This window comes from Meriones unguiculatus, chromosome 18 (genome assembly GCF_030254825.1).
Source record: "Meriones unguiculatus strain TT.TT164.6M chromosome 18, Bangor_MerUng_6.1, whole genome shotgun sequence".
Classification (NCBI taxonomy): domain Eukaryota; kingdom Metazoa; phylum Chordata; class Mammalia; order Rodentia; family Muridae; genus Meriones; species Meriones unguiculatus.
Window position 1 is genome coordinate 37,281,743 of NC_083365.1, and position 24,582 is coordinate 37,306,324.

Sequence of the window (24,582 nt, forward strand, 5' to 3'; positions counted from 1 at the left end):
GATCTCCATCAGGATAAAGTAGCCCAACCTGAAAAAGGCACCAGTGATATTTCCCAGAGAAGCTCTGAGCTTTAGAAAATGTTAATGGCACAGAACTCACATATAAATACAAGCTACTAAGAGCAGTGGCAATTAAACACAGTGTCAACAGAAGCACATTATCTAATGAGCTGTTTTCAGGAAGTTAATAATGTGATTAATCACTGATTGATACAAACCGTGGAGAGAGAAATTCTCCTGTACTAATAGGATCCTCAGCCCAAGGGCAGCCAGATAAGAGGCAGAACTTGGCTAACAAGGGACCAGCTGAAGTCAAGGTGGTTGAAGCCAGAGGAAGGCCAGCTGGCTCCTCAGACAGATTGTCCTCATGGGATGCGTGACAGTGGGGCTTTTGTACTGCAGGGTCTAAGCCCTCAGCTTTGAGGGCCAAGCAGCCTCTAGAGTTCAGAAGTGGTAGGAAGACTCCTGCTAACCAAACACATGAGAGACCAAAATATAAGATAGATCATAAGCAAAGTAATTTAAAACACAGGCTGGAATTGCTATGGAAATAAAATGTTTCCTTCCAGCTTGGTCTCATTACAACAGGTATAACAGCTTACATTCTCAAGCCTTGAGCTTCAGGGGTTAATTATTCGTTATGTGAAAGTCCCGGTCATAGGTCCCGAAGATGCCCCATTGAACAACCACCACACACACACTCAGTGGAGGGGTGACAGGAGATGAGCAAATGCCAGTGGTGACATGTGTTTTAAAGCCTTACTGCTGTGACCAGGCCTGGTGCCGAGAGAGCACCCAGGAGCCCGTAGGAAGATAGTGCAGGATGCTGGATAAACAGAGTCAGCACTGACGACAAGGTGATGGCCCACCTGGCTGCAGAAGAGGAATGGAGATGAATCTCAGGAAGAGCAGATCAGAGAGGGAGAGAATCAAGTGTCGTCTTCTAGGTGCCAGTGAGATGACCTGGGGGGCAACAGGACTGGCTGCCCAGCCTGATGATCGGAGTCTCCTTCCCAGGATCCACCTGGTGGAGGGAAAGAACTAAGTATTAGAAGTTGTCCTCTGTCCTCCAGCCTTAGTGACAGAGTCACCAAGCTGGAACAGTTAGCTGAAACCCACCAGTCTGCCACCAAGGCCCAGCGCCTGCATCTAGGGCCTGCTCCCCAGCACGGACATGCCTCTCTTGACCGTTGGTTCCTCTCTAGATCATTGCAGACTTCACCTCCATCCTGTGATGCTTCCCACAGGCTGGACTCCCGGTTTTCTTTTTTTTATTATTAAATTTTTATTTTTTAATATTAATTACAGTTTATTTTGTATCCCAGCTGTAGCCTCCTCCCTCATTCTCTCTCAATCCCACCCTCCCTCCCTCAATTCCTCCCTGCCCCTCTCTAAGTCCACTGATAGGGAAGGTCCTCCTCCCCTTCCATCTGACCCTAGATTATCAGGTCTCATCAGGGCTGGCTGCAATGTCCTCCTCTGTGGCCTAGCAAGGCTGCTCCTCCCTCGTGGGGGTTGGGGAGAAGGTCAAAGAGCCAGCCACTGAGTTCATGTCAGAGACAGTCTCTGTTCCCCTTACTAGGAAACCCACTTGGATACTGAGCTGCCATGGGCTACATCTGAGCAGAGGTTCTAGGTTATTTCCACTTCTGAAACTGGTTTTTTGATTTGGCTAAAGTGTTTGCTAAAAAAATCTCTGTGTGTAATCCTGGGAGGGACTCACTCATCTCACATCAAGGAATTGTCCTTTTTTACCACCTTTTTCTAACACAACTTATGAAGAGGGTTGGAAGACTTAGATGGTAAATACTCTGTACCCACCCTTCTAGAGCCCACAGAGAGCACTTTACTGCTGTTTTCACCCTGATTGGTTTATCTATCTTCCCTCCACCTCCTGCCCTGCGTATTTCAAAGAGAGTCACAAACTCGACCCAAGCATGTTGGTACACGTCATTGTTATCTGTTTGTGATGCCGCAGTGAAACGCATACGTGGCGGGGATGTACGAATCTTAAATGTGTCATCTGATGAGTCTTGACAAATGCGTACGAGCTGTGTGGACCAAATCATTGTCATGGTGCAGAGTGCGCCCAGCTCCCCATCATCCCTTTGGGGTTATATTCCTGCCCTTCCCCCTCCAAAGACACCTGCTGCCCTCCTCACTTTCCCCCCTCTCTTGCTTTTTCTTTGCTCTGGCTTCAAGAACAGCCTGATCCTTGTGATTAGTCTGAGCATTTATAAGCTTCCCAGACACCAAGGGAGATCCATCTGCTCATGTTGCGTTTTACTCACTGCTCACTCACAGGGTGTTTTTACTACTGGAGTTTGAATCGTCTCTTGGTGGCTCTTGCCTCCCACATACATATCTTTGTGTGTTGTGTGTATATGTGTGTGTGTGTGTTTTACTAGAAACGTTCCATTTCAGCTAGCTGGGCAAGCCAGGGAGCTCCTGAGATTTGCTTGTTTCTGACCCCCTTTGCTCAGTGCAGGCACACACGCCCATGCCTAGATTCCTACGTGGGTGCTGGGGACTTGAACTAAGGTCTTCACGCTTTCAACTGATCCATCTCTCCAGCCGCTCCACTATGCATTTCTAATCCTCACATTTTTTTTTCTCCTTTTCTCTTTTAACTATCGCCAGCAAGAAAACCAGACATAACTGGTCTTACTCCTTCTGCTTTTAGTAACAACAGAGGCTAGTGTCGTTGAGCTGTGCCAGGAGCCACACTACAGCTCCACAAAGTGGTACTCTCATTTTACAGACAGGGAAACTGAGACCCGCAGAGCCTAAGCAGCTTGCCCAAGGCCACCCAGCTGCAGAGGCAGAATCTTGGAGTTCCATGTCTTCCTGTCTGCTGACTTGGGGTTGGGAGTTCTATTTGGGTGGCTTCCCCCCACCTGGGGCTCTTTGTCACGTGCTTCTCACTGGCTCTTTCCCATAGCTGTGGTGAAGAACCCACCGAACAACCTGTGGATCATCGCTGCAGTGCTGGCCCCCATCGCCGTGGTCACCGTCATCATCATCATCATCACTGCTGTGCTCTGCAGGAAGAACAAGAACGACTTCAAGCCGGACACCATGATAAACCTGCCTCAGAGAGCAAAGGTACATGCAGCAAGGGGAGGGCCAGGAGCTCTGCCCAGAGACTCCAGCTGCCCTTCCCCTGGGGCTTTCAAGGTTAAGTACCTTCACAAACATTGTCACAATCCTTGTTCTAAAGGAGACCCTTTCTGTCAGAATCTGTACCTAACGTGGGCTTCTCTGCTGCTAACTCTCTCCCACCAACACTCTCAAGTGATCGACACACAGGGCATCTCTAGCCACCACCATAGCCTCTCAAGGAAAAACCATTCTTTTACAGATAGAGAAACTGAGGCATGGACAGCCAGAGCAAGAAAGATGTGAAAAGGCCTTAGATAACATTTAATAATTGGACCCACCCTCTTGTACCTTTTGAGAAGTAACTCCGTCAACTCCTTCCTGGTTGCGTAGTTGGTTGGCAGCAGAACTGATGGTGATTGTAATCCTGCAACTGTCTGAACATCCTAGCCTCCGATGTGAAGGTGTTACGAGGTTGTTTGGCAGAGATTACTGGGCCACGAAGGTGGAGCTCCCAGGAGTGAGATTAGTATTCTTTTGAAATAAGCCCTAGGGAGACCCTTGGCCTCGCCCACCACACGGACACACAAGAGCTGGGCAGTCAGTCTCCAGCCCAGCAGTGAGCTCTCAGCAAAGCCCAGATGCATTGCCACCGTATGGCCTTCCAGCCTCCAAAGCTGGAAGGCTTATAAGGCCTTCCAGAGCTGCCTTATAAGCATCTTGATTAATGGTATTTTGTTGTAGTGGCCCAGACTGATCAAGACAAGGTCTCTTGGCTCCCACACAGAAACCCTTTAGGCAGGCAGACTCCCAGAAGGTTCTTCTTCCCACTGATGACTCTGCTTCAGCCATTGTCATGATGGATAAGCTACAGGGTTAGGTGGCAACTACCAACTACCGAGTCAGTAGCTCAAAGAAAGCCTGCCTCAGAGCCCTGCCCATCCTCTGTCACCCACGCGTCTCTTCCCCAACCACCTCTGGTGACAGGGAGGATGGACTGAAGATGTTCCGAAGGCTCGTTTCCTAGTCGCACAGCTGCCTCTGTGATAGCCCCTGCGGGAAATGTCCAATCTGTAATACCTGGTGTTTAAATAACGCCTTACAATCTGCTGGCTCTTCTAGGTCTATCACCTCATTTGTTCATCACAGCTGCCCTGGGAGGCAGGTCACAGGCAGGGCAGGTTTCATTATTCTCACTTAACGGCCAAGAAATCTGGGGTAGGGAGACGTGGAGACTTGTCCAGTCACACAACAAACAACAGAGGGGGGACTAAGGCCTGCATCTGTGTGTGTGTGTGTGTGTGTGTGTGTGTGTGTGTGTGTGTGTGTACCTGTTAGTGTGGGTGCATGTAAAGGGAACAGACGTTTATAGCAGGTGAGGCGTCACCCTCCATCACTTACAGACAGTCTCTGACTGAACCAGAAGCTCACTGAATGGACCCAGGCTGGTCAGTGAGCTTCAGGACCTGCCCGTCTGCCCTCCCCGGCCAGCTCCGGGTTTATACATACATGGCGCTGCACCCAGCTTTTCCATGGGCTCTGGAGAGCCAAACTCATTGTTGCACTTTAGCGACTGAGCCATCTCCCCAGCCCTCTTGGAGCTTATTCCACATTCTACACCCACCCACACGCAGAGACTTGGCAGGGTTTCCGCCTCCGGCTCTGAACTTCTAAACTCCATCTGGCCATGCAGACACGGGACAGTAAGTTACCACTCCCTCTAACTCCCCACACATTTCAGTTTGTGTCAGCCATGGAGCTGGTCCTCAGGGGCTCACGCTGGCCCCTGGTCTGTTTGCACAGCACACTGGAGTATAAGAAATCAAAGGTACTTTTATTACACAGTAAGCGGATCCGTCTGTGGGGGAAGCTGGAGCCTGATTAGACAGTCTTGTCTCCTGAAGCACCAACACCCCCCCCAAAAAAAAGGACGTTGTTCTCTGTCTGTTGACATAAGGCACCTGCTTCCCAGACGCAGTGGGGTGTTGGAGAGAAGGGTACACTGGGAATTGCCGAGCTGTGAAAAATGAGACTGCTCCAAGACAGAATATTTCATTTCCATCTGAGCTTGCTTGCCACGTCTTTTTAGACATAACAAGTAATTACCAGAATCAGAGCCGAATCCAGGAATGCAAAACACGCCATACTGGAGTTGGAAAGGGAAGCTCTGAGCTAAACCAAAATCTTCATTCATCTGCCGAGATGCGCTGTGTCCCTCCTGGCTGGAAAGCTCTCCAGAGCTAGAACTGATGAGATGTTGGTGTCTCTGCACAGCCCCATCCATGTGCCTGTCCCCGGGCACTGTGCTTCCTGACATCCTTACCTGGTGCTGAAAATCAAGCCATAGCCCGTGAGCTGCCTGCTTGTGCTCCCGTGTATGGCTCAGCTGGTTGTCTCTCCCAAGGTGAGGCTGGGTGAGACACTTTAATTCCCAAAGCCCCTTTGTCGCAGGAAGCCAGCAGAGTGGAACTGCCTGGCACCGCAGTCCTGCTGGGGGAGAGTCAGGGACACTGCAGTGTTTGAGAGACAGAGCTGCTGCATGGAAAGTGTGAGCAGAATTCAATGAATGCCAAGGGGCAAGGCTCAGTGGGAAAGTTAGCCAGCCGTGGCCACCAATCGGTAGCCGAGGCAGACAGCCCCAGGGACTTGACTGCATCCTTAGAATGCAGCCCGCAAAGCCAGAGGAGCTCCTGGGGACCCTTCCTACGACTCAGTAATATACTTAGCATGCTAAGCAGAGAAGGCAAGCGAGGCTTTTCTGGGGGCTGAGGCCAGAGCGAGGATGCAGCTTCTTCAGAGACAAGGTACACAAGCACACCCTGTTGCTGTTGTTGTCGGCCAGGCTCCCGAATGCAGGGTATCCCGGCCTTCCTTACCTCCTTTCTTCCTAGCTCACGCCTTTTCACTCTTTGTCAATGAATCTGCAGCCTTCCCTCCCAGCTTTTTCTTCAGCTAGAGAGAACATACGGGGAACAGGCATCTTCAAGGAGAGTCTTTCGAGCCCACACAGATGCAGGGTAGACCTTGCAGGGCCTGTGGTGGCTCGCACAAACTGCTTGGGACAGGTTGTTCATCCCATGGGAACAACCGCTGTTTGCCTCTTTCTCACCTATCATCTATCTATATGGCCCAGCACAGTTATATTAGCTCTTTGTGCCTCAACTTTTCCATCAGTCAAACGGGGGGGGGGGGGGGGACAGTAGCACTATTTATGAATAGGCAGTTGTAAAGATGAAGTGAATTAACAGATGTAAATTGCTTTAAGCTATGCCTGGTCTGGAATAAATATCACAGACAAGTTGACTTTCACTGTTTTGTGTACTTTTGTCTCAAAGAGTAATATAGTAATATAACTGTCTTGTGGCAGTGGTACTAGAGATTGAACCCGGTGCCTTGTGCACACAAGGCAAGTGTTCTGCCACTAAACTGTACATCCCCAATGTAGAAATTGTTATTTTTATTTGGGAAATGTATGAAACTGGTATGATACTGTATTATTGAGGTCAGAAGTTACCAATGTGTGTCAGAGGAGCCATTGATTGATCTTAGGAAATTGTACACCGGTAAGTGACCCAGACTTCAGAAGTATCCAGTGGATAAATGTGTGGCAAGTAAGAAGTCCAGTTGAGAGAGAGAGAGGGGGGGAGAGAGCAGCAGGCAGAGAGTAAAGATGCAAACAGAGCCATCTTGTCCCATCACTGACTTAGTTAGTCGTGGCTGCTGGAGGTTTCTCGTTCCTCACAGATGAGCCCATAGTGTCAGAGAAAGCAGGCCAAGCACATTAAATGATGCCCAAAAGAGATAGTGACTACAGAGGGGAGGGAGGGATGTGGGGCGAATCAATGAATAGTGGTTAGACATAGTCCTGGGTTCAAATGCTGGCTCCATCTCAGACCAGCTGTGTGACCTGAAGTATAGGGCTTAACCCTCCCACCTCCAGCTTCTCCTTATAAACTGAGGCTCGAGGTAACGCCCACCGTTGAGCCCACAGGGAGGATGCAGTGTTGTGGTTTATACAGTGTGGTCTCTGCTGTGCCGGCCACATTGCTGGGGACTGAAACTGTGAGGTCCTGGAGGGTCGGCACCAGTTATCATTCATTTCTGTAACTCCAGCACCCACCACAGTACCTAGCATACGTTAGTGTTGTTTGGACAAAGCTGAATAAGACGATAGAGGATGTGGAGTTATGGAGCTGAGAAGGAGTGCATCAGAAATAAGGCTCACCCAAATGGGAAAAGGCCTTGAATTCACACTTTGTAAAGGATGTGAATGCCACAAAATACTTCTCATGAGGAAGTGACACAGGCAGACACAGGTTTAAAGGGAGATAACCTTGGAGGCCTGTCAGAAACAGTGGACCTGGAGAGAAAGGGGCAGCTTCCAGGAATAATCACACTAGGTGACATATTTTGTACCATTCTCAGATCTGTGCTCTGCTTTACTATGCAAAGGGGTGAGTGTAAAGCAAAACAGAAGGCCTTTCTCAGATGAAAAGTTGAAGTTTCTAGTCTTGCTGGCTTGGGAAAACCACATACATGATGTGGGGCCTGCAATATCTTAATTAACATATCCACGATGAGCTGTTTACAATAAGCAGCATCTATTGGCTTAAAGTGAGTGGTGGAGAGTCCTTGAAAGAGGTCCCCTATCCAACACAGGATCACATCTCATTTCCTCTCTTCATTTTTCTGAACAAATCTTACCTGTGGAGATTCGTCAGGGGGTAGAATTAGCATGGATCCTGATTTTGCAAGACAAATCACATTACAAATTTGAATTAACCTTTGTACACCAGAAAGCTGGGTTCGGTCCCATCACATGTGTTTTGCTGTCTGATTCTTCTCAATGCTTAGAGAAACTTCTCTAGAAATATGACTAAACTTTCTTCCTCCTCACAGCCCGTGCAAGGCTTTGACTATGCCAAGCAGCATCTGGGCCAGCAAGGAGCGGATGAGGAGGTCATCCCTGTGACTCAGGAAACGGTGGTCCTCCCTATACCTGTCAGAGATACTCCTCAGGAAAGAGACACAGCTCAGGACGGGAGCACCATCAAGACAGCTAAGTCTACTGAAACCAGAAAGAGGTAGGCATGGGCCAGAATCGTCTTTTTGTCAACAAGAGAAATAACTGATGGTGAGAGCTGTACCCTCAAGTGAATTCCACTGTTCTCTTTAAAACTGCCTGGTGCTTGATTTGAATATTGAAAAGGAGAGCAAGAGAGAAGATGAGAATCATAATGCCTGAAACATGCAAGTCACCTCGTGGTTGATCAGCCTCAGTAGTACTTTAAGTAGGTAGTACTTTAACCCTTCTATTTATGATCATATACTTGGCTCTGATGTCACAGTTTGCTAGCACCTCTGAACGCGGTGCCTTTGATTCATGGTGGTTTGTGTTTTTCCATCAATGTCCCAGTAAAGCTACTGCTTTCCATCAGAGTCATATGCTGCGTTTTTACTATGAGCAAAGCTCTTTGAAGCAATTGAGGACAGCGGCTGATAGTAACTTCAGACCTACACACACACACACACACACACACACACACCAATGCCTGTGGCTACACACACGCAAACACTCATACACGCACTTGCACGCCGCGTACACATGAAAATGGAAAAAGAGAGATGAGACTGGAAAGATAACCAGAGCTCTTTGACTGGCGTTAGAAGGGCTGTAAAAATGCACTGGGTTGATTTCTGCCCCCAAGGTTCTTGTGATGATGGGACAGCAAGCATGGCAATGTGCGGTAGCCACAGTGGGGTCTGAGGAAAGCACAGTGGCAGAGACAACAAAGACCCACAATGCTGTCCAGGCATCAGGCACACAGTGGTGCTGTTGCACTGAACCTCCAAGGGTGGAGGGGGCGGAACAGGTAGGAATGGGTAGCTGTCGTCTGGAGCGGGGAGAGAAGCAAGGTGAGTATGGACTTCTGCATACAGAATTTCCCGGAGTTCAGCCGGTGGTTGAACCACTTCACGGTGCTTTGGACACAGTAAAATAGAAAAGCAGAATTAGAATTATGGGTGGCCTTGACTGCCAGGCTCAAGAGGCTGACCCTATTCGGCAGGCTGTGAGGAGCTACTGAGAACTCTTCCAAGGAACAGTGACATACTTTAGAACCCTTCTCAAGGCAACATAGATGACAGATAGGAAGGATTAGGCTAGATGCTGGGAGACTCATTACAAAGTCTTTGGAATGGCCACATAAAGAAGCAGTGAAGCCAATGGCAGGTCCATTGGTTAGCTGAAGCAACACTCTTCAGAAACCCATTCTCCCTTGCTTCAAAAGCACTATAGAAGCTGAAACGCTTCCGCTTCCTCCACCCTGCCTCCCTCTCCTCTCTTTCCCTTTATATGATGTCTGTTTGCTGTTTACCAGACACTGCAGCTAGCCCAGGGAACAAGACAAACTTTCTATTTATGTGCAACTTAGAATCTGGTATGGAGAGAGCGGGGGGGGGGGGGGAGGGGGTTCTGTTTTAGATAAGAAATCAGGGAGGACCTTACTGATTAGTGCCATTTGAAAAAGACACCACTGGCTTGATAAGTCTGCCAGGGGAGCTTGCTAGGGGAGGAATGCTCCAAGTAGGCGTGTAAAGCCCAGAGGAGGGAAATTCTTGACATTCCTGAAGAAAAGCAATCCAGTTAAGAAGGCTGGTGTGCACCAGGGAGGAAATAGCAGCGGATGAATCAGGGAAGCTGCTTTTAGCTGATCTTGTCATGAACTAGGGGCCAAAGTCAGGTTGGGATTTCTATTGTAAATAAAGATCAGAAGTCATGGGAGGGCTTAAAAAGAGGACTGACAGGCAACTTTGTGAACCTTTTCTGGTTCGCTCTGGCTCTGTAGGGAAAACAGACTATAGAGAGTCAGGGGTTCTCCTTCTTCTGAAGGAAGGCCAGGAGGCCCAGGTCAGAGGCAGTAGCATGGATGGCATACCTGGTGGTGTAAGAGTGGCTGGACTCTCAAGAAAGGCAGTGAAGGAAGCTGGTGACAGGCTGCCACAGGATCTGGAAATGCAATTGTTGTGTGTTTGTATTAGCGAAAGGCTGGAAGGGAATCAGCTTATCTGTCACCTGCAGGTACAGAAATGAAAGTGCTTGAGAATCATTAACCATATGAGCATATGAGTCTGGAGTCCGCAGGAGAGGCTCAGAGTAGAAATACAGTTCTGGGAGTTGGCAGAGGTCTGTATTCCTATGAGACTGGAGAATGTCATCTAGCAGGGGATAAGAATAGAGAAGGAGAGCTCAGAGAACCAAGCCCTGGAAACGCTGCAGGGCTTAAAGGCGAGGGGGATCAGCAAGAGTCAGCACAGGAAAGTGAAAACGTAAACAAGAAGGAGAGGGAGACAAGGAGAGTAGAAGCTGAGAAGCCAGGAGACAAAGTAATTTGAGGAGGAAGGGACTGTCCATACCAAATACACCCATACTGCACAAAAATCGAGCAGCAATGCTGTGTTTCATTCTAGGAACTCTTGGCACCTTAAAATGAAGTAAAGAAGAACAGAGGGGTGGCTTCCACCTTATGTGGAAAAATAAGGTTGAAGGCATAAGGATTAGTAATCTATTTGCCTGTAACAGACCACGCCAGAACTTTGATGCTTAAAGCAACCGTCATGATTCAGCTCACAGTTTGGGTGACTCGGTAGCCTGAGCTGTGCTGGATGGTTCTGGTTTCATCCAAGCTGGCTGATGTTACCTGGAATTGCCACCATGCCAATCATTTGATAGAAATTGAGTCAATGAGGCTACAGCCTTGTTGCCAACAGTCTTGTCTAGGGTGGCCCATGACACTTGGCCCTCTCTCCACGTGGGCTCATGTTCCAGCAGCCTAGTCCCACCAGGCTTTTTCACAAGGTGGTTCCAAGGGTCCAAGGGCAGAAAGAAAAACAGCCCCAAATACAAACATTTCTTGAGTCTCTACTTCTGTCCTGTTTATTCCCTTCCTGTTGTCCAACCAAGTCATGTGGTCAAGTTCAGAGACACTGTAGAAGACCCCCCAAAGTTTGGTTGTGTGGAGGTATGAACAGAGTTGGAACTGTTACTGCAGGTCTGTTCAGCGCGGGGAAGCGAGCAAAGTGGGATTGAAACACATGAAGACAGTTTATATGAAGGGCTCATCCACTCTATTACCTATAAGTATTATTCTTGTAATCCTTGCCTAGCACAATAAAGCTATGTTGACAACTTATCACCCATTTAAAAGAAGCTGAAAAGGAAGAATTACTAAATTAAGATACTGATGTAAGCACTTCTGGGAAGAATAAAAAATTATTCTCTACCTATTCAAATTGAGTAATTTAAATCCTGTGGGGATTAATTTTTGAAATTTGTTTGAAAACAGACACTTCTCCTTGAGTTAGCAAGGAGTCACCTCTTACCAATTAGGTTCAATTATTTATTCTTGTTTTTATTAAGAAATGTTAGCTTATGAAATAGAGAGAAAGGGAGCAGTGTCTACATGCAACATGATTTCTACATTTGCCTCGTTATTTCATCATTAAAATGGCATTTTTACTAAGGACTGGGTGTAGCATTGCCAGGGCTGTCACATGAGCCACCATCTCTGTTCGCGTAGATCTGATCATTTGTAGCAGTTGAGTGTGTACATGTATAATGTATATGGGTCTAAGTGTGTGTGTGTGTGTGTGTGTGTGTGTGCGCGTGTGCCCACGCGTCCACATTCACGTGGAGGCCAAAAGTTACTGTCACGTGTCTTCTTCTATGGCTCTCCTCCTCCTTTCCTTTTCCCCCTGAACCCAGTGCTCACCAGTTGGGTAGATAAGTTGGCCACGAATCCCTAGGGACACACATGTCTCTGCCGCACCTTAAGGTTACGGGGACGCACCACCAAACTCTGGTCCTCCTGCTTTCCCAGCAGGCATCTCACCAACCGGGCCATCTCCCCAACGTGACTCAGGTTTCTGATTTCCCCATCTCACCACACGAGTTCCCTCATTCCGGCTACCTATGAACTGACTGCAGGCCCTCCCAGAATGGGTCTGAGATTTAGTCACCGCCAGGCTGCCTGATGGGTGCTCAGGTCCCTTTCTGGAGTCTTGGTGATGTTATTCTGTTCATCTGTGGCTGGGAATTAAATTTATGGCCCAGGTCATAGTTGAAAGGTAATCAACCCCATAGAAACAGCCATTTGAAACGGACTCTTAAATTAGTGATGGGCCACACTGTTTAGGAACTGCTTAGTTCCACAGCTCCAGGGAGGGAACCATTGTGCTTTGTAACCTTGAGTCTCAATCTTACAGCTGACGTGTATTAGCTTTCAAAAGTACCTTTATTCCTGCTGTGTGCACAGATACACTATACACACACTTTCTATTTTGACCAGGAGTTTTGAGTTGAATACTCATCGTAAACAGAGGCGTATCGACAGGAACAAAGAATAAAACAGATTGGATTGTCCTCTACAGAAATGTGCTCATTGACACCTTTCCTCAGAGTGAGAGAAACATCAGAAAATTATTTCAGGATCAAATGGGGAAAGGGTATGAAAATATTACAAAAATCACTAAGCAGCTTACAAATGTAAAATAGACTACAGACTATTACCCCTGCCCCAGAGTTAAAAGAAAATCTTTTTATCTAATGAAGCCAGCTGGAGAGTAGGTGCTGTTAAGTCTCAGATTCTGAAAACAATTCAAGGGCGCATATCTCCTCTCTGTCTCTCTTTGTCACTCTGTGTGTGTACTCCCCTGACAACCAGCATTCGGTGATCAAATAGCTGTTGGGTACATAATTATAATATATATATATATATATATATGTTATGCATTCACTCAATTAATGCCTGATCCACATTTCCCACCTATTGTCTTTGTAGCACTAATGTGACAAAATGATAAAGATTTTTCAGCCACAAAAGTTAGGAGATGCTGCATATTAAGTGAAACAAAATTAATCCAAGACAGAATTGAGCAGAGCCTCTGACATGCTACCACAGCTAGAGGCATCCAAAGAAGGGGTGCATCGAACATTTCCTGTGTGCAGATGTTCTTGTGTTCCACAGGACATACTTGGCAGGTCCTTGTCTCATCACACAGACATCCTACCTATCGCTGTTGGTGACTTTTAGGGTACTGTCTCAGTTAGGGTTTCTATTGCTGTGATTAAAACTATGACCAGAAAGCAGGTTGTGGAGGAAAGGGTTCATTTGCCTTACACTTCCATCTTGCTAGTCATCATCTAAAGAAGTCAGGACAGGAATTCAAACAGGTTAGGATCCTGGAGGCAGGAGCTGATGCAGAGCCCATGGAGGGGTGCTGCTTGCTGGCTTGCTTCCCATGCTTGCTCAGCCTGCTTTCTCACAGAACCCAGGACCACCAACCCAGGTACCACCCACTATGGGCTGGGCCCTCCCCATCAATCACTAATTAAGAAGGTGCCTTACAGCCAGATCTTATGGAGGCATTTTCTCAATTGAGGGTCTTTTCAGAGAAGTCTAGTTTGTGTGTCAATGTACAACTAGCCAGCACGGGTACCAACATGTATAGAACTGAGTATCCTAAGTTCACACAGGTGGTGGAAGGTGACGAGAAGGAAGAGGGGTGTGCTGGAATACACAGCTTCTCCCCCATGACCAAGGGCGTAGATTCCAGCCAGTTCTCCATTGCGAGCGTTAGTTGAGTGTATTTTCCAAATATGGAAAACTGACAGTAGTAGTAGAACACGGCTCTCTCTAGGCATTTGCCTCCTGATCATCGTCCACTCAGGGAGGTCAGTCTTTTCACTTAGTCTTCCCCCAGGTGTGCTGTGAGGCCTGAGGGAGAGAACCCCTCTGGAAGCAGTGAAGTGGCAGGAGCCCATTTCCCCACAGAGTCCTGGAGGTGAGAGTCCAGCCCTGAGGAAGGAATGAAGGCCCTGTGACTTGCTGCTATCTGAGGCTGCCGCCTTGAGACCTTGAAATGAGGGTGTTCAGGGCTGAGGGCGTCTTGCTTAGCGCTGAAAACCACTCTTGGTCTCCATTGCTGTCACATTCCTCACTTTCTGACCAAGGTGGGCCACCTCCAAGTCAGGGATAATCACTATGACCCGTGACCAGGTTTGGAGGCGCTCAAAACAGTCCCTAGTACAAAACAGCTGCTTCAGCAGTTTCCTCTCAGGTGGCAACAGACTCGTATACCTGGCGTGATGCCCTGCACAGAAAAAAAAAAAAAGCAAAATGAAAAGTTGTTTGTTTGTTTGTTTGTTTCCTGGGAACTGTGAGGCTCAGATTAGTGTTTTAAAATATAAGTAGGTACAAGTCAAGAGTGTGCAGAGTTGACAATGTGAAGATTGCACGATGTGGAGACTTAAATCTATAGTAATCGTGTAGGACTGTGCTGTGGTGGATAACCAAAGAAAACCGCATCTTATGCATGGCTAAAGGCGCTCATGTGACCCAAACACTCAGCATCCAGAGAGCCGTGGGAAAGGGAGGGCGTGCTGTCCCTACGATCTCCTGAGTTGCTGAGACAGGTAATGGATTAAAATAGATGAGACTGAGGGCTGGGAACACTGAGCTTGTCCCGGGAGCCTCAACCGGTAAAAGGCACTTCAGAACCACCTCACCTGTAAGCCAGTGAGTGTGAGTGTGGGTAGCATTGTTTCTTTGTTCTCCTGCATCATTTCTTCTTCGCCACTGAGACCGGAATGAAAGGCTTAAGACATAAACTGTGCAAATAAAATAACCTTGAGAGGAGGCTGTTCCAGTTGAAACTTACTGTCTACCCTGTTGCTATGGTTACCTCCAGCAGGTCGCCCAGTGAGAATGGCTCTGTCATCAGCAACGAATCAGGGAAGCCCAGCTCAGGGAGGCGCTCGCCCCAGAATGGAATGACACAGCAGAAAGTGACAAAGGAGGAGACAAGGAAAAGAAATGGTGAGGAGCCTCCCCATCTAGTAGCTTCTCCGCCTCTCCCATGTGAGCACACTCACACACTTGCACACATATGCACACTCACATGCTTGCACATATATTCACACAGTTAAACCCAGCGTGCGCTCTCTCCAGGCCCCCCTATTCTGCCATATGGGACCTGGAGTCGGCTGTGAACTGGGTGATTTCTGCATCCTTCTCTCTGAATCTGTCTCACTTCCTCAGCTCCTTGTTTGTCAGGAAGCACACACTCCTGGGGGGGGGAATTTTTAGAACAAGGTGATGTTTGCGTAGAGCCTTTTCTAACTCTTGAGTTTAAAGGCACAATGTCCAATGCCAAGTCCAACGGACTGACAGAGCTCCAAAACGCTGCTCATCTCCAACTGCCTGTCCTTCACCCCATAACAAGTTTAAGGGGTTCATTGTGTACCCATGAGATCTGAGAGCTTAATTATCAGGTCTGTCTTAAAAAAAAAAAAGTATTATAATAAAAGACAAATCAGCCTTGCTGGATGGGGTGCTGTGTCCAACTGTAATCCCAGCTACTTGAGGCAGAAGGATCTAAATGTTGAGGCTGACCTGTCCAACTTAGTGAGACCCTGCTTCAGAATTACGCGTCACAGTGGTGGAATGCTTGCATTACCCTAGGCTCAACCCCCAGGACCCCAAATTAATGAATGAATTTAGCTGCATGACTGAGTCTCCTGGGAGAGTTAAATGTTTCGTCTTCCTCAGGGAAGTAAGAGTTAAACAAGAACATTGTTATTATAAGATATATTTGGTTGGATTGGGAGACGGAACAACCGAAGGAAGAAATCAACACTGAGTGGAAATGTAAAGAAAACAGAAATGCCTCTTTCATCATCTGGTCAGGCTTTGTATGCAAATACGGCCCCTGTGAAATATTCAAATACTACCGCCTAGTGGTTTGGTGTCCGATTAGAGCCAGGGTAACTAAGGTTAATTAATAAACGTTAATGTATAGATGATTCTTGTTTTCTGCCAGGCTTACTGCATCTGAGGCTTCTACTCTTGTTCTCTAGTGAATGTGGACTTGAAAAATAAAATACACTGTTTTTGCCAGCAAAATGGCTGCCATAGGTCTTTGTGGTTCCGTGACCTCACTAATTCCCCCAGCTCCTAGAGCTCCTTTTCATGAAGATGTTTAAACATAAGTGAGAAGATTAGATGTAACAGGTAAAACAAAAACAAAGAAACAAAGCCAAAAGAGCTTGATGGCAGGTGTGGTGACTCATGCCTATAATCCTCGAGAAACTGAGGTAGGAAGGCTGCTGTGAGTTCAAGGACATCTGTCTCAATAAATAAATAAAAACAAACAAATACAATGCCTTTCTGAACAAGTACAGGTACTCGGACTTCTAAGCCAAATGCAACCTTCTCTCTAGGAAAGGGCGATTGTTTACAGGAACCTGGGTGAGCAAAGAGATACTTACAGAAGCAGAAATGACAGCTGCACCACCAAAGCCCACTACAGCGTGGTGACAGGTCACAAACACAGGGAACCTGGAGCACATTGCACAGCCTGCAGGCATCTTCAACAGGTTGGAGACTAACCCTTCCTTCCAAGTGACTCAAACGTCCAAGCAATTTGGTCCGTTTCTGCTTCTTTGCAGGTTGGCTTGTCTGATATTGACTCTCTGTAGCCTTTATTGTTTACTCTTGGCCTTCTGAGTCTGGTCAGTTTCAGGAACTTCTTGAAGCTGTTTTGAGTTGTTTACCTTTTGGCATAAGGAGCTTCCCTGAAGCATGGGGTGTTTGAGTCTCAGGAAACTGCTATACACCATACACTAGAGACCTAAAATGCATTATCATTTTACACAATGTTTGCGGGTCAGAAACTTACTAATGGTTTGGTTTTGGTGAGCTTGCTCTGACCTAGGGTCTGACGTGAAAATGTCATAGTCATATTGGCTTCAGCTATAGTCATGAAAAGATGACTCAAGTTTGTCTTCTCAAGGTAGGAGGCCACCATACCGTTCCATAGGGCTGCTTGAATATATAACTGATAATTCAAGAATAAGTGACCAAGCCTTGGAAAAAAGCACACTGTCATTAATGTAACCATCCCTTTCTCTTTTGATTACAAAGGTCAGGGCTATCACTGTAAGCATTAGTATCAGGCAATGAAAATGGGACCATCTTGGAAACCCGCTGCTATGGAAGCATTGGCAATCGTTGACCAGAAAGTGGGTGATGAAGGTGGCCAGGCATATATTATGTGTAAAACTTCTCTCTCAAAATACATATGCATCTAGTGACACTTCTGATAGAAATTTCCCTCTGCCGTTGGCTGCTTTGGTGACCTGGTATTTGCCAACCAATCCATGAAACTTTTTTAAAAAATCCAATTATGACCCACTGCTAGTCTGTAAGTTGTTTTAGTACTTCCTTGGTTTAATGTGACAGATCTGTGATCGTGACAGAATGATCTACATGCTATGTTTCTCAGTAATTTAAATAACATCCCAAGTCTCCTTGAGCAGGTAGGAAGAAAGAACACGCCTCAGTTACATTCAGATATTATGCTACACCTATTTTGCTTCCAAACGGCCTACTAGTTCAGTTGCTTAAACAGGCCTAATTTACCTTGATGAGACCGCTCAATAAGCTGTCATTCTTATACCTACTTCGTGAGAATACGATTTAAAAACAAGTAAATTGGCTAGATACGGCTGGGCTTGAAGCACCTTCTGTCAGCTTAGCTATGGAATCACAAAGCCGGCTGGTGTCCGACAGCCGTCACGGCAGAACGGTCTGTCAGATGGGAGAATTCGTTTACCAGCGCGTGGGAGGCAGTGAGTCCATGCAATTAGAGGAGTTGTCTGCGGCTGTGAGTTAGTTTCTCTGGTGGTTGGTCCGTAGCTTTCTTTTGTTATAGACATGTAAAAGAATGAAAAACCCAAGCCGCTTGAGAAACAGCCTTCACGAAAAAAGAAAGAGCGAAAGAAAGAAAAAAAGCAACCACCACAGAACGGCTAATTGACCCAGGAAAACTTGTTGCTTAACATTGAACAAAATGTGATAGCTTCATCAAAAACAGCGCTGAAGGCTGTTTTTCTGGGGGTGGACAGACCTAAGAGTAGATGCGGGTTTGGCCAAATTCACTTTTCTCGTTTTTACAAACGTAGAGAACAAATTTACTTTTTATTGTTTTCAAATCTGTTCTGTCCCTGCTTTGTAAGGTTTTTTTGTTTTTGTTTTTGTTTTTTCCTTTCTATTTCAATACAACCTTTAAACTTCCTCCCTACTTACTGATAGTACAATACCTGGGTAAATAGCACAAACCTTAACCGTAAAGGTAAGCCATGGTCAGAAGCAAACCGTGGGCAGGGCCGCATACTCCCTTCTCTGCATTTTGAGGTGGATCCCCGCATATTAAAAACCAATGTGTTTGTGCCTGGCTTTAGTGACGGCAAGTGATGAAGAGGAGGGAGCGGGTCTCTTCGACAGTGCTGGCAAAGCGGCAGCAGATGCCTTTGACACATCTTCTGGCTCCGTGCAGCTCATCGCTATCAAACCGTCAGCTCTGCCCGTGGTGCACCCTGCCTCAGACAGGGGCCCAGAGTCCTCGGCTGCGCTCAACGGTGAGGTAAGCCCCTGTGTCCTGGGTGGGAAGTTCAGCTGGACCACAGGGATTCAGTTGATCCTTCTGCCGGAGGGGCTCGCAGTGGCCTCTGGCAGTAGAGGCAGTTTGTACCTCTGCACATGCCAGACCTCAGTGATGTGAAATACAAATAAATCGTCCCGAGTGAGTTTTGTTCATAGCGTTTTCCACCTGCAATGAAGCCTTCAAAATCCTGTGTAGCTGGGCCGTTTGGCTACTTTGGGTTCCTATACCTACCACCCTTCTCTACCCCAGTTCCTTCCAACTACCCAACAATAGGTAGGCGGGGGGCGGGGGTAGAGAGGAAAGGGGATGTAGACCTCTTTGTGCCACTTCCTGCTGATGTCACGTTTCTTGGAGCAAGTCCAATCTTCAAGGTCAGAATTCCAGCAACCAGCAATCTCGCAAACAGCCATCCAGCATCAGCAAAAGCAGCAGCAGGGACCAGCAGCAGCAAGGGGAGCAGCAGCTGCCACAGGCACTCTTGGGAATCTCCCATTTGTACCCTCTCAAGCGTCCGTGGAATTCCAGATGTAAACTATATGCAGCTGGCAAAATCACGCCCCTCCTAAAGCACAAGACAAATCATAGTTAATGGCTACGGACAATCTGAAGCAACCCCGTATCCCACACTGGGCATTGAAACAAAAAGATATGCGCATGACATGACTGGGATTTTTAAGAGACCAAAATTCTCACTACACCCCTGTGATTAGGAAAGCAGATTATCAGAAGACCTCTTTTCCCCAACCTCTCATGGGTCTAGCCTTCAGTCGTTCTACGCTGCACTCCTATACATTTCAGCTTTCATTAGGATCCATGTTGCTGGGGTAATAGGAGGAGGGTGAGCTGAGAGGAAAGTGGAGAACTTCGTGTCATTTGGGCAGGGAACTGGCTGTCAGAGACTCTGAAATGACATTGATTTCTGTTAGCAAGCTTGAAATAGCCCCCCACTTTCTTTCTAGGTGGTGTCAATGTCAATCAACTTTCCTGGGGAGATGGCAGCGTTGGTAAAGTGCTTGCCATTAAAACCTGGGATCAGCACCCATATAAAAGTGGGACACAGCAGTGCGCATTTGCAATTTTAGCATGGGGGAACAGAGACAGGTGGGCCCCAGGGCTCATTGGTCAACCAGCCTAGTTGATTTAAACATCTGTCACATCTGTGAGAGATTTTATAAAAAAAATATTAGATAGAGAGATAATAGACAGTTGATGGGGTAGGTAAGAGACAAGAGTTATCTCAGACAAAGAAGAGGAAATTGGGTTGAAAATGCCGTCCCTCTTCTTCCTTCAGCAGAAGAGTTATCAGTGAGCTTTTTTAAAAAAAAAGTTGATGAATCTTTACAAATGTTCACATGGGGCCACCGTGCATATCTACTTTATGGACCTATGCACACATAGTTTTCCTTTGTGTTAAAGTGTTGGGTTGATTTGTTCATTTCATTTCTACCCCGCTATTGTTGTCTGAAGCAGGCGGGAGATTTGCAAGGTCTAAAGCCCCTTTCTCATCGCACCCCAAGGTGCCTGCTGCAACTCTGTACAACTGGGCATCAGGAATACACAGCAGACATTTCTTCCTCAGGACAAGTGGGGACACTTCCCTAAGCTGGGACCTGCTGCAGGGAGGACCTCTTTTTCTGAGCAGGAAGACTGAGCTGGCCTTAAAGCAGGAGGGGCTGAGGTTTGGTTATACTTATAAGCAGCCCTTCTATTGCAACTTATTTGAGTCAGAGAAACTAAAGCCTGAAGGGTGAGGTGCTGACTGAGAATCATGCTGATGGCATCTGTTCAGCTTCCCCAACTCCTGCCTAATGCTGCTTTCCTCTCTTAACGCATACTCCAGCCCATCACGAGAAATAGTGTTATATTTAGAAAGTATGACCTCGAAAGCTGTGTCGTCAGAATTGGAGCTCCAGCTGGTCCATTTGTTGTCTCTGCGACTTAGGCGAATGTTAACTGGTCCTTTGTTAACACCTCTATCAACAAAATGGGCTACTATACATGAAGTACTCAGCAAATGACTTACATATAAACACCTTGTCATTGGTACTGCCATTTTGTTTTTATTATTGTTCATTCGTCTGTAAGGAGGAATTGGTCACAATGTGTCCTTTCTGCCCCTTAGCTCTGTAGTCTTCCCTGAGGCACAGTTCTGTGTCCCCTCTCCGCCCCCCCACCTCTGAAGTTGGCACTAATGCACTGTTAACAGCCTTTGATTAGGGCTGTCTGCCTGGTTAAGGCTCTCATTTATGACCATCATACTTGCGTCTCTTTGCCCCAGCCTAATGATATGAACATCATACAAACAGACTCCAAAATCAGAACAGATGCCTTTTCCTCCAGGGCCAGCCACCTGCCACATGGGGAGAACACATGAGTATTTCCTCCATTCAGAAATGGATCCGTTCTACATTTGGGAAGTTTAAGGAATGAGCCTTCTTGACACCCAGATCGGATAAGAGCCCTGACCTCTTCTCTCTATACTCTGCGGTCTCCCAGAGCTTGACACAGGCTGCTTTACACCTCGTCTTCTCTTAGGGAGGGAGGGTTGGTTTAAATGTAAGGAGGGGAGCATAAGCTGAAGTCATAAAGCCATACATTTCTCCTTTATGAATTACAGAGAATTCTGTTAAAGGTGATTTAAAAAAACAAACAAACAAACAAACAAAAAAAACCATAGGACGTTCAGCCACACAGTATTCCATAACAATCTCTCTCCCTCTCAAAAAAGTCATGGGTTTACAGAAATACATCTCCGGGGCAAGTGAATCATTTGGAAAGCCCTCCCGCCCCTGAGGGGAACATTTGTTCCACTTTCCCACCACATCCATCCCAATCCACTTTGAGACTCAGCCCAATAGCTCCAGCTAAGTGGACAGAGAAAGCCATGAGCTGGAGCGAGACTCGGGACACGAAAACCAGCCAGGCAGCCAGGCTCCCACACTGAGGAACCACGGAGTACAAGCAGAGCAGAGACCAAACAGTGTGGGTTCTCAGCTAAGAGCATACAGTCAGACACAGGCCTTCAACGGTCAGGACAGATGTGGGACGCAAGGATGTCAGATAATTCACCGGGTATCAGATCCACTTTGTATGAGGGATGGTTTTGGTCACAGATAGAAAAGCTCTCCCGTGCTTCACCTCTGGTTTTAGTGGTCAGCTGACCTTGCAGAAAATGTTTCTCATCTGTTGCCATGCTGATTTGGGTATGGACCTGAGGTTTTTTTTTTTTTCCTTCTCCCTCCCTCCCTCCCTCCCTCCCTCCCTCCCTCCCTCCCTCCCTCCCTCCCTCCTCCAAGGTGAACAAGGCTCTGAAGCAGAAATCAGACATTGAGCACTACCGGAACAAACTGCGCCTGAAGGCCAAGAGGAAGGGGTATTATGACTTCCCCCCAGTGGAAACAAGCAAGGGCCTGACAGAAAGGAAAAAGATGTATGAGAAAGCCCCAAAAGAAATGGAACATGTTTTGGACCCAGACCCAGAACTGTGTGCTCCCTTTGCAGAGTCTAAAAACAGGTACACGCTCCTCGGATATACTTCATGTCCCCATGTCACATGTGCGACGAGGGCAGAGGACACCTTGAGCATGGTGCCCATGATCCTTGCTCTTACCTTGGGACTTTGATCTTCGCAGGCTTTTGATCTGGTTCCCCACAAGGGTGTACTCAATAATGAGTCTGAAAGCGAGTAAAATTGAAGCCCTTTAAAAACTTCTGGGGTGAGCAACCCCAATTGTCCTCTAGCTTAATGATATTTTCAAGCCAGTAGCTATTTCAGAGCTGGGTGAAATATAATTATCACCTACCTAGTTATGCAACTTCCAGATCAAAGGGCATTGTATTGTTCAATTACACTAGTGGGTCTTGCCCAGGAAAGCAAATTCATGCCTTTCTATTCCATTCAGCCTCAGTAAGAGCCTATCACACTTTGGCTCGGCATTACCCATGCTAACTCATCTCATTCATAGATCTGTTCAGTTATTCAGTTATTGTCACCTGCTGTGTATCGGACACCAGTCAAAATGATGTATGCTTGCATGGCCACGTGTGCTCTTACTCACTCACTCCTTCCGTGTTTTATGTTGACGTGGAAGACAGCCTAAGTTCCAGAGGTTGATCCTCTGGAACTTAAGGACTGATGAAAAAAAAAAAAAGAAGAAGAAGATACCGCCACCCCCAAAAAGTGTGACAATGAGCCTGAAGAGCATTTGAAATGTGAGCTGCTGTAGCTCTAATGGGGCCTGGCCCACTGAGGGAGAGCTAGGCCAAGTAGTTTGAACTGGTTTCTCTCTCCATCTGTTCTTTGTTTCTATTACAAAATACCTGAGATCGGGGGCTTGTAATTGGCAGAAATTTGTTTTCCAACCATTCTTCTGGCTAGAAATATCAAGGTGTTAGAATCTGGTAAAGGTGGTCTTGCCATGTTAACATATGGTGGAGGGAGGAAGGGCAAAAGCAAGAGGGGGACGAACTTGCTCTTTTACGAAGCCATTTGTTTTAGTCACTGTTCCATTGCTCTGAAGAGATGCCATGACCTAGGCAGCTCTTATAAAAGAAAGCATTTAGTTGGGATCTTGCTTACAGTTTTGGAGGGCTAGTCCACGATCATCCTGGCAGAAAGTAGACAGGCATATTGCTAAACAGAGGCTGTGGTGCTTTACACTATCATCTGTAGGCAGAAGGCAGTAAGCAGAGAGACAGACAGACAGACAGACAGACACAGAGAGAGATCCTGGACCTAGCATGTGCTTTTGAAACCTCGAAGCCTGCTCTTAGTGACACACTCCAAAAAGGACCCACCTTCCAATCCTTCCCCAACAGTTGCACCAACTGGAAACCAAACTATCAAATATATGAGCTTATGGGGGCCATTCTCATTCAAACCACCACATCATTGCTGTGCCCCCTGAGACTTTGTGGTCCTATCACTGGCCAAAAGTCCCACCTCCTAACACTGATAAAACAACAATGAATTTTAATTAAATATTTTCTTTTATATTCCTACATGCATATAGTACATTTGAATCCAAGCCACCCGTCTCCTCTCTTCCAGTTTGTTCCCATCCCCCAACTTTTTCCCTCCAAACTTCATGTGCTCTCTTTTACTTTTTTCTTTTTCAAATTCAGCATCTTCTGCATTCATTTAGTGCATCCTGAATGTGCATGGGTGTGGAACCATCCACTGGAGCATGGGTAGCCTGCATCCCTGAAGAAAAGTGCCTCTCCCTCTCCCATTATCTACACATGTCTGCACCCTCCATCCCTTACAATCTGTCCACCTCCTTCCTCTTATTCTACGAGGCAAGTTGGTGTAGCATAAGTATCCCATTTAGAGTGAGTGCCCACGGTCCCTTATTCTCTGCCTGTTGACTGGTTGCTGGTCTTTGAAGAGAAGCTTCTCTGACGAGGGTTGAGCGATGATCTGATCTGTGAGTATAAACATAAGAACTCACGGATCTGGGGTGGAGAGGTGGCTTAGTAGTTAAGAGCACTTGCTGCTCTTCCAGAGGACCTGGGGTTCGGTTCACAGCACCCACACAGCTGCTCGCAGCATCTGTAACTCCGGAGTCAAGGGTTCCAATAGCCTCTGGCCCCTGGAAGCCCCAGGCAGCATGTGGTGCACATACACACGGGTCCAACCCTCATACACATAAAGTTAAAATAAATGAGAATGTATTTTTAAAGAATTCAGGCAGCAATTTATTACTATTCCCATTTATCAGAATAATAGTACTAGGCTCTCCCCTAGAAGCTAGGACTAGGCAGCCACGGGCTTTTACCCCAGTTAATAATACCAGGCATGGGGCCCATCTTATGAAGTGAGCTTTAAATACAATTTCAAAAAGTATTTCATTCCTCTCATATCATTCCTGCCACGACTGCACCAGCGCACAGATCTTGACAAGCCAGTAATCATTGTAGCTTGCAGGGTTCACATCTGGGTAAGACTGGTGATGCCTTCTCTCCCCAGGAACCCTGGTG

General features: G+C 46.9%; 1 protein-coding gene across 5 annotated transcripts in view; it reads left to right on the top strand.

Annotated features, from left to right (window-relative positions):
* The window catches only part of Kiaa1549l (KIAA1549 like), a 246,570-nt gene that overhangs the window by 169,666 nt on the left and 52,322 nt on the right, over positions 1 to 24,582 (top strand). For 3 of the 5 annotated variants that reach the window (XM_060372077.1, XM_060372075.1, XM_060372078.1), the window contains exons 11-15: positions 2,942 to 3,105; positions 7,999 to 8,183; positions 14,848 to 14,975; positions 18,401 to 18,582; positions 21,900 to 22,117. In XM_060372077.1, coding sequence (XP_060228060.1) covers positions 2,942 to 3,105; positions 7,999 to 8,183; positions 14,848 to 14,975; positions 18,401 to 18,582; positions 21,900 to 22,117 — 877 coding nt within the window. The remainder of the gene's footprint in view (positions 1 to 2,941; positions 3,106 to 7,998; positions 8,184 to 14,847; positions 14,976 to 18,400; positions 18,583 to 21,899; positions 22,118 to 24,582) is intronic. The other 2 variants (XM_060372076.1, XM_060372079.1) reach the window with 1 other exon arrangement.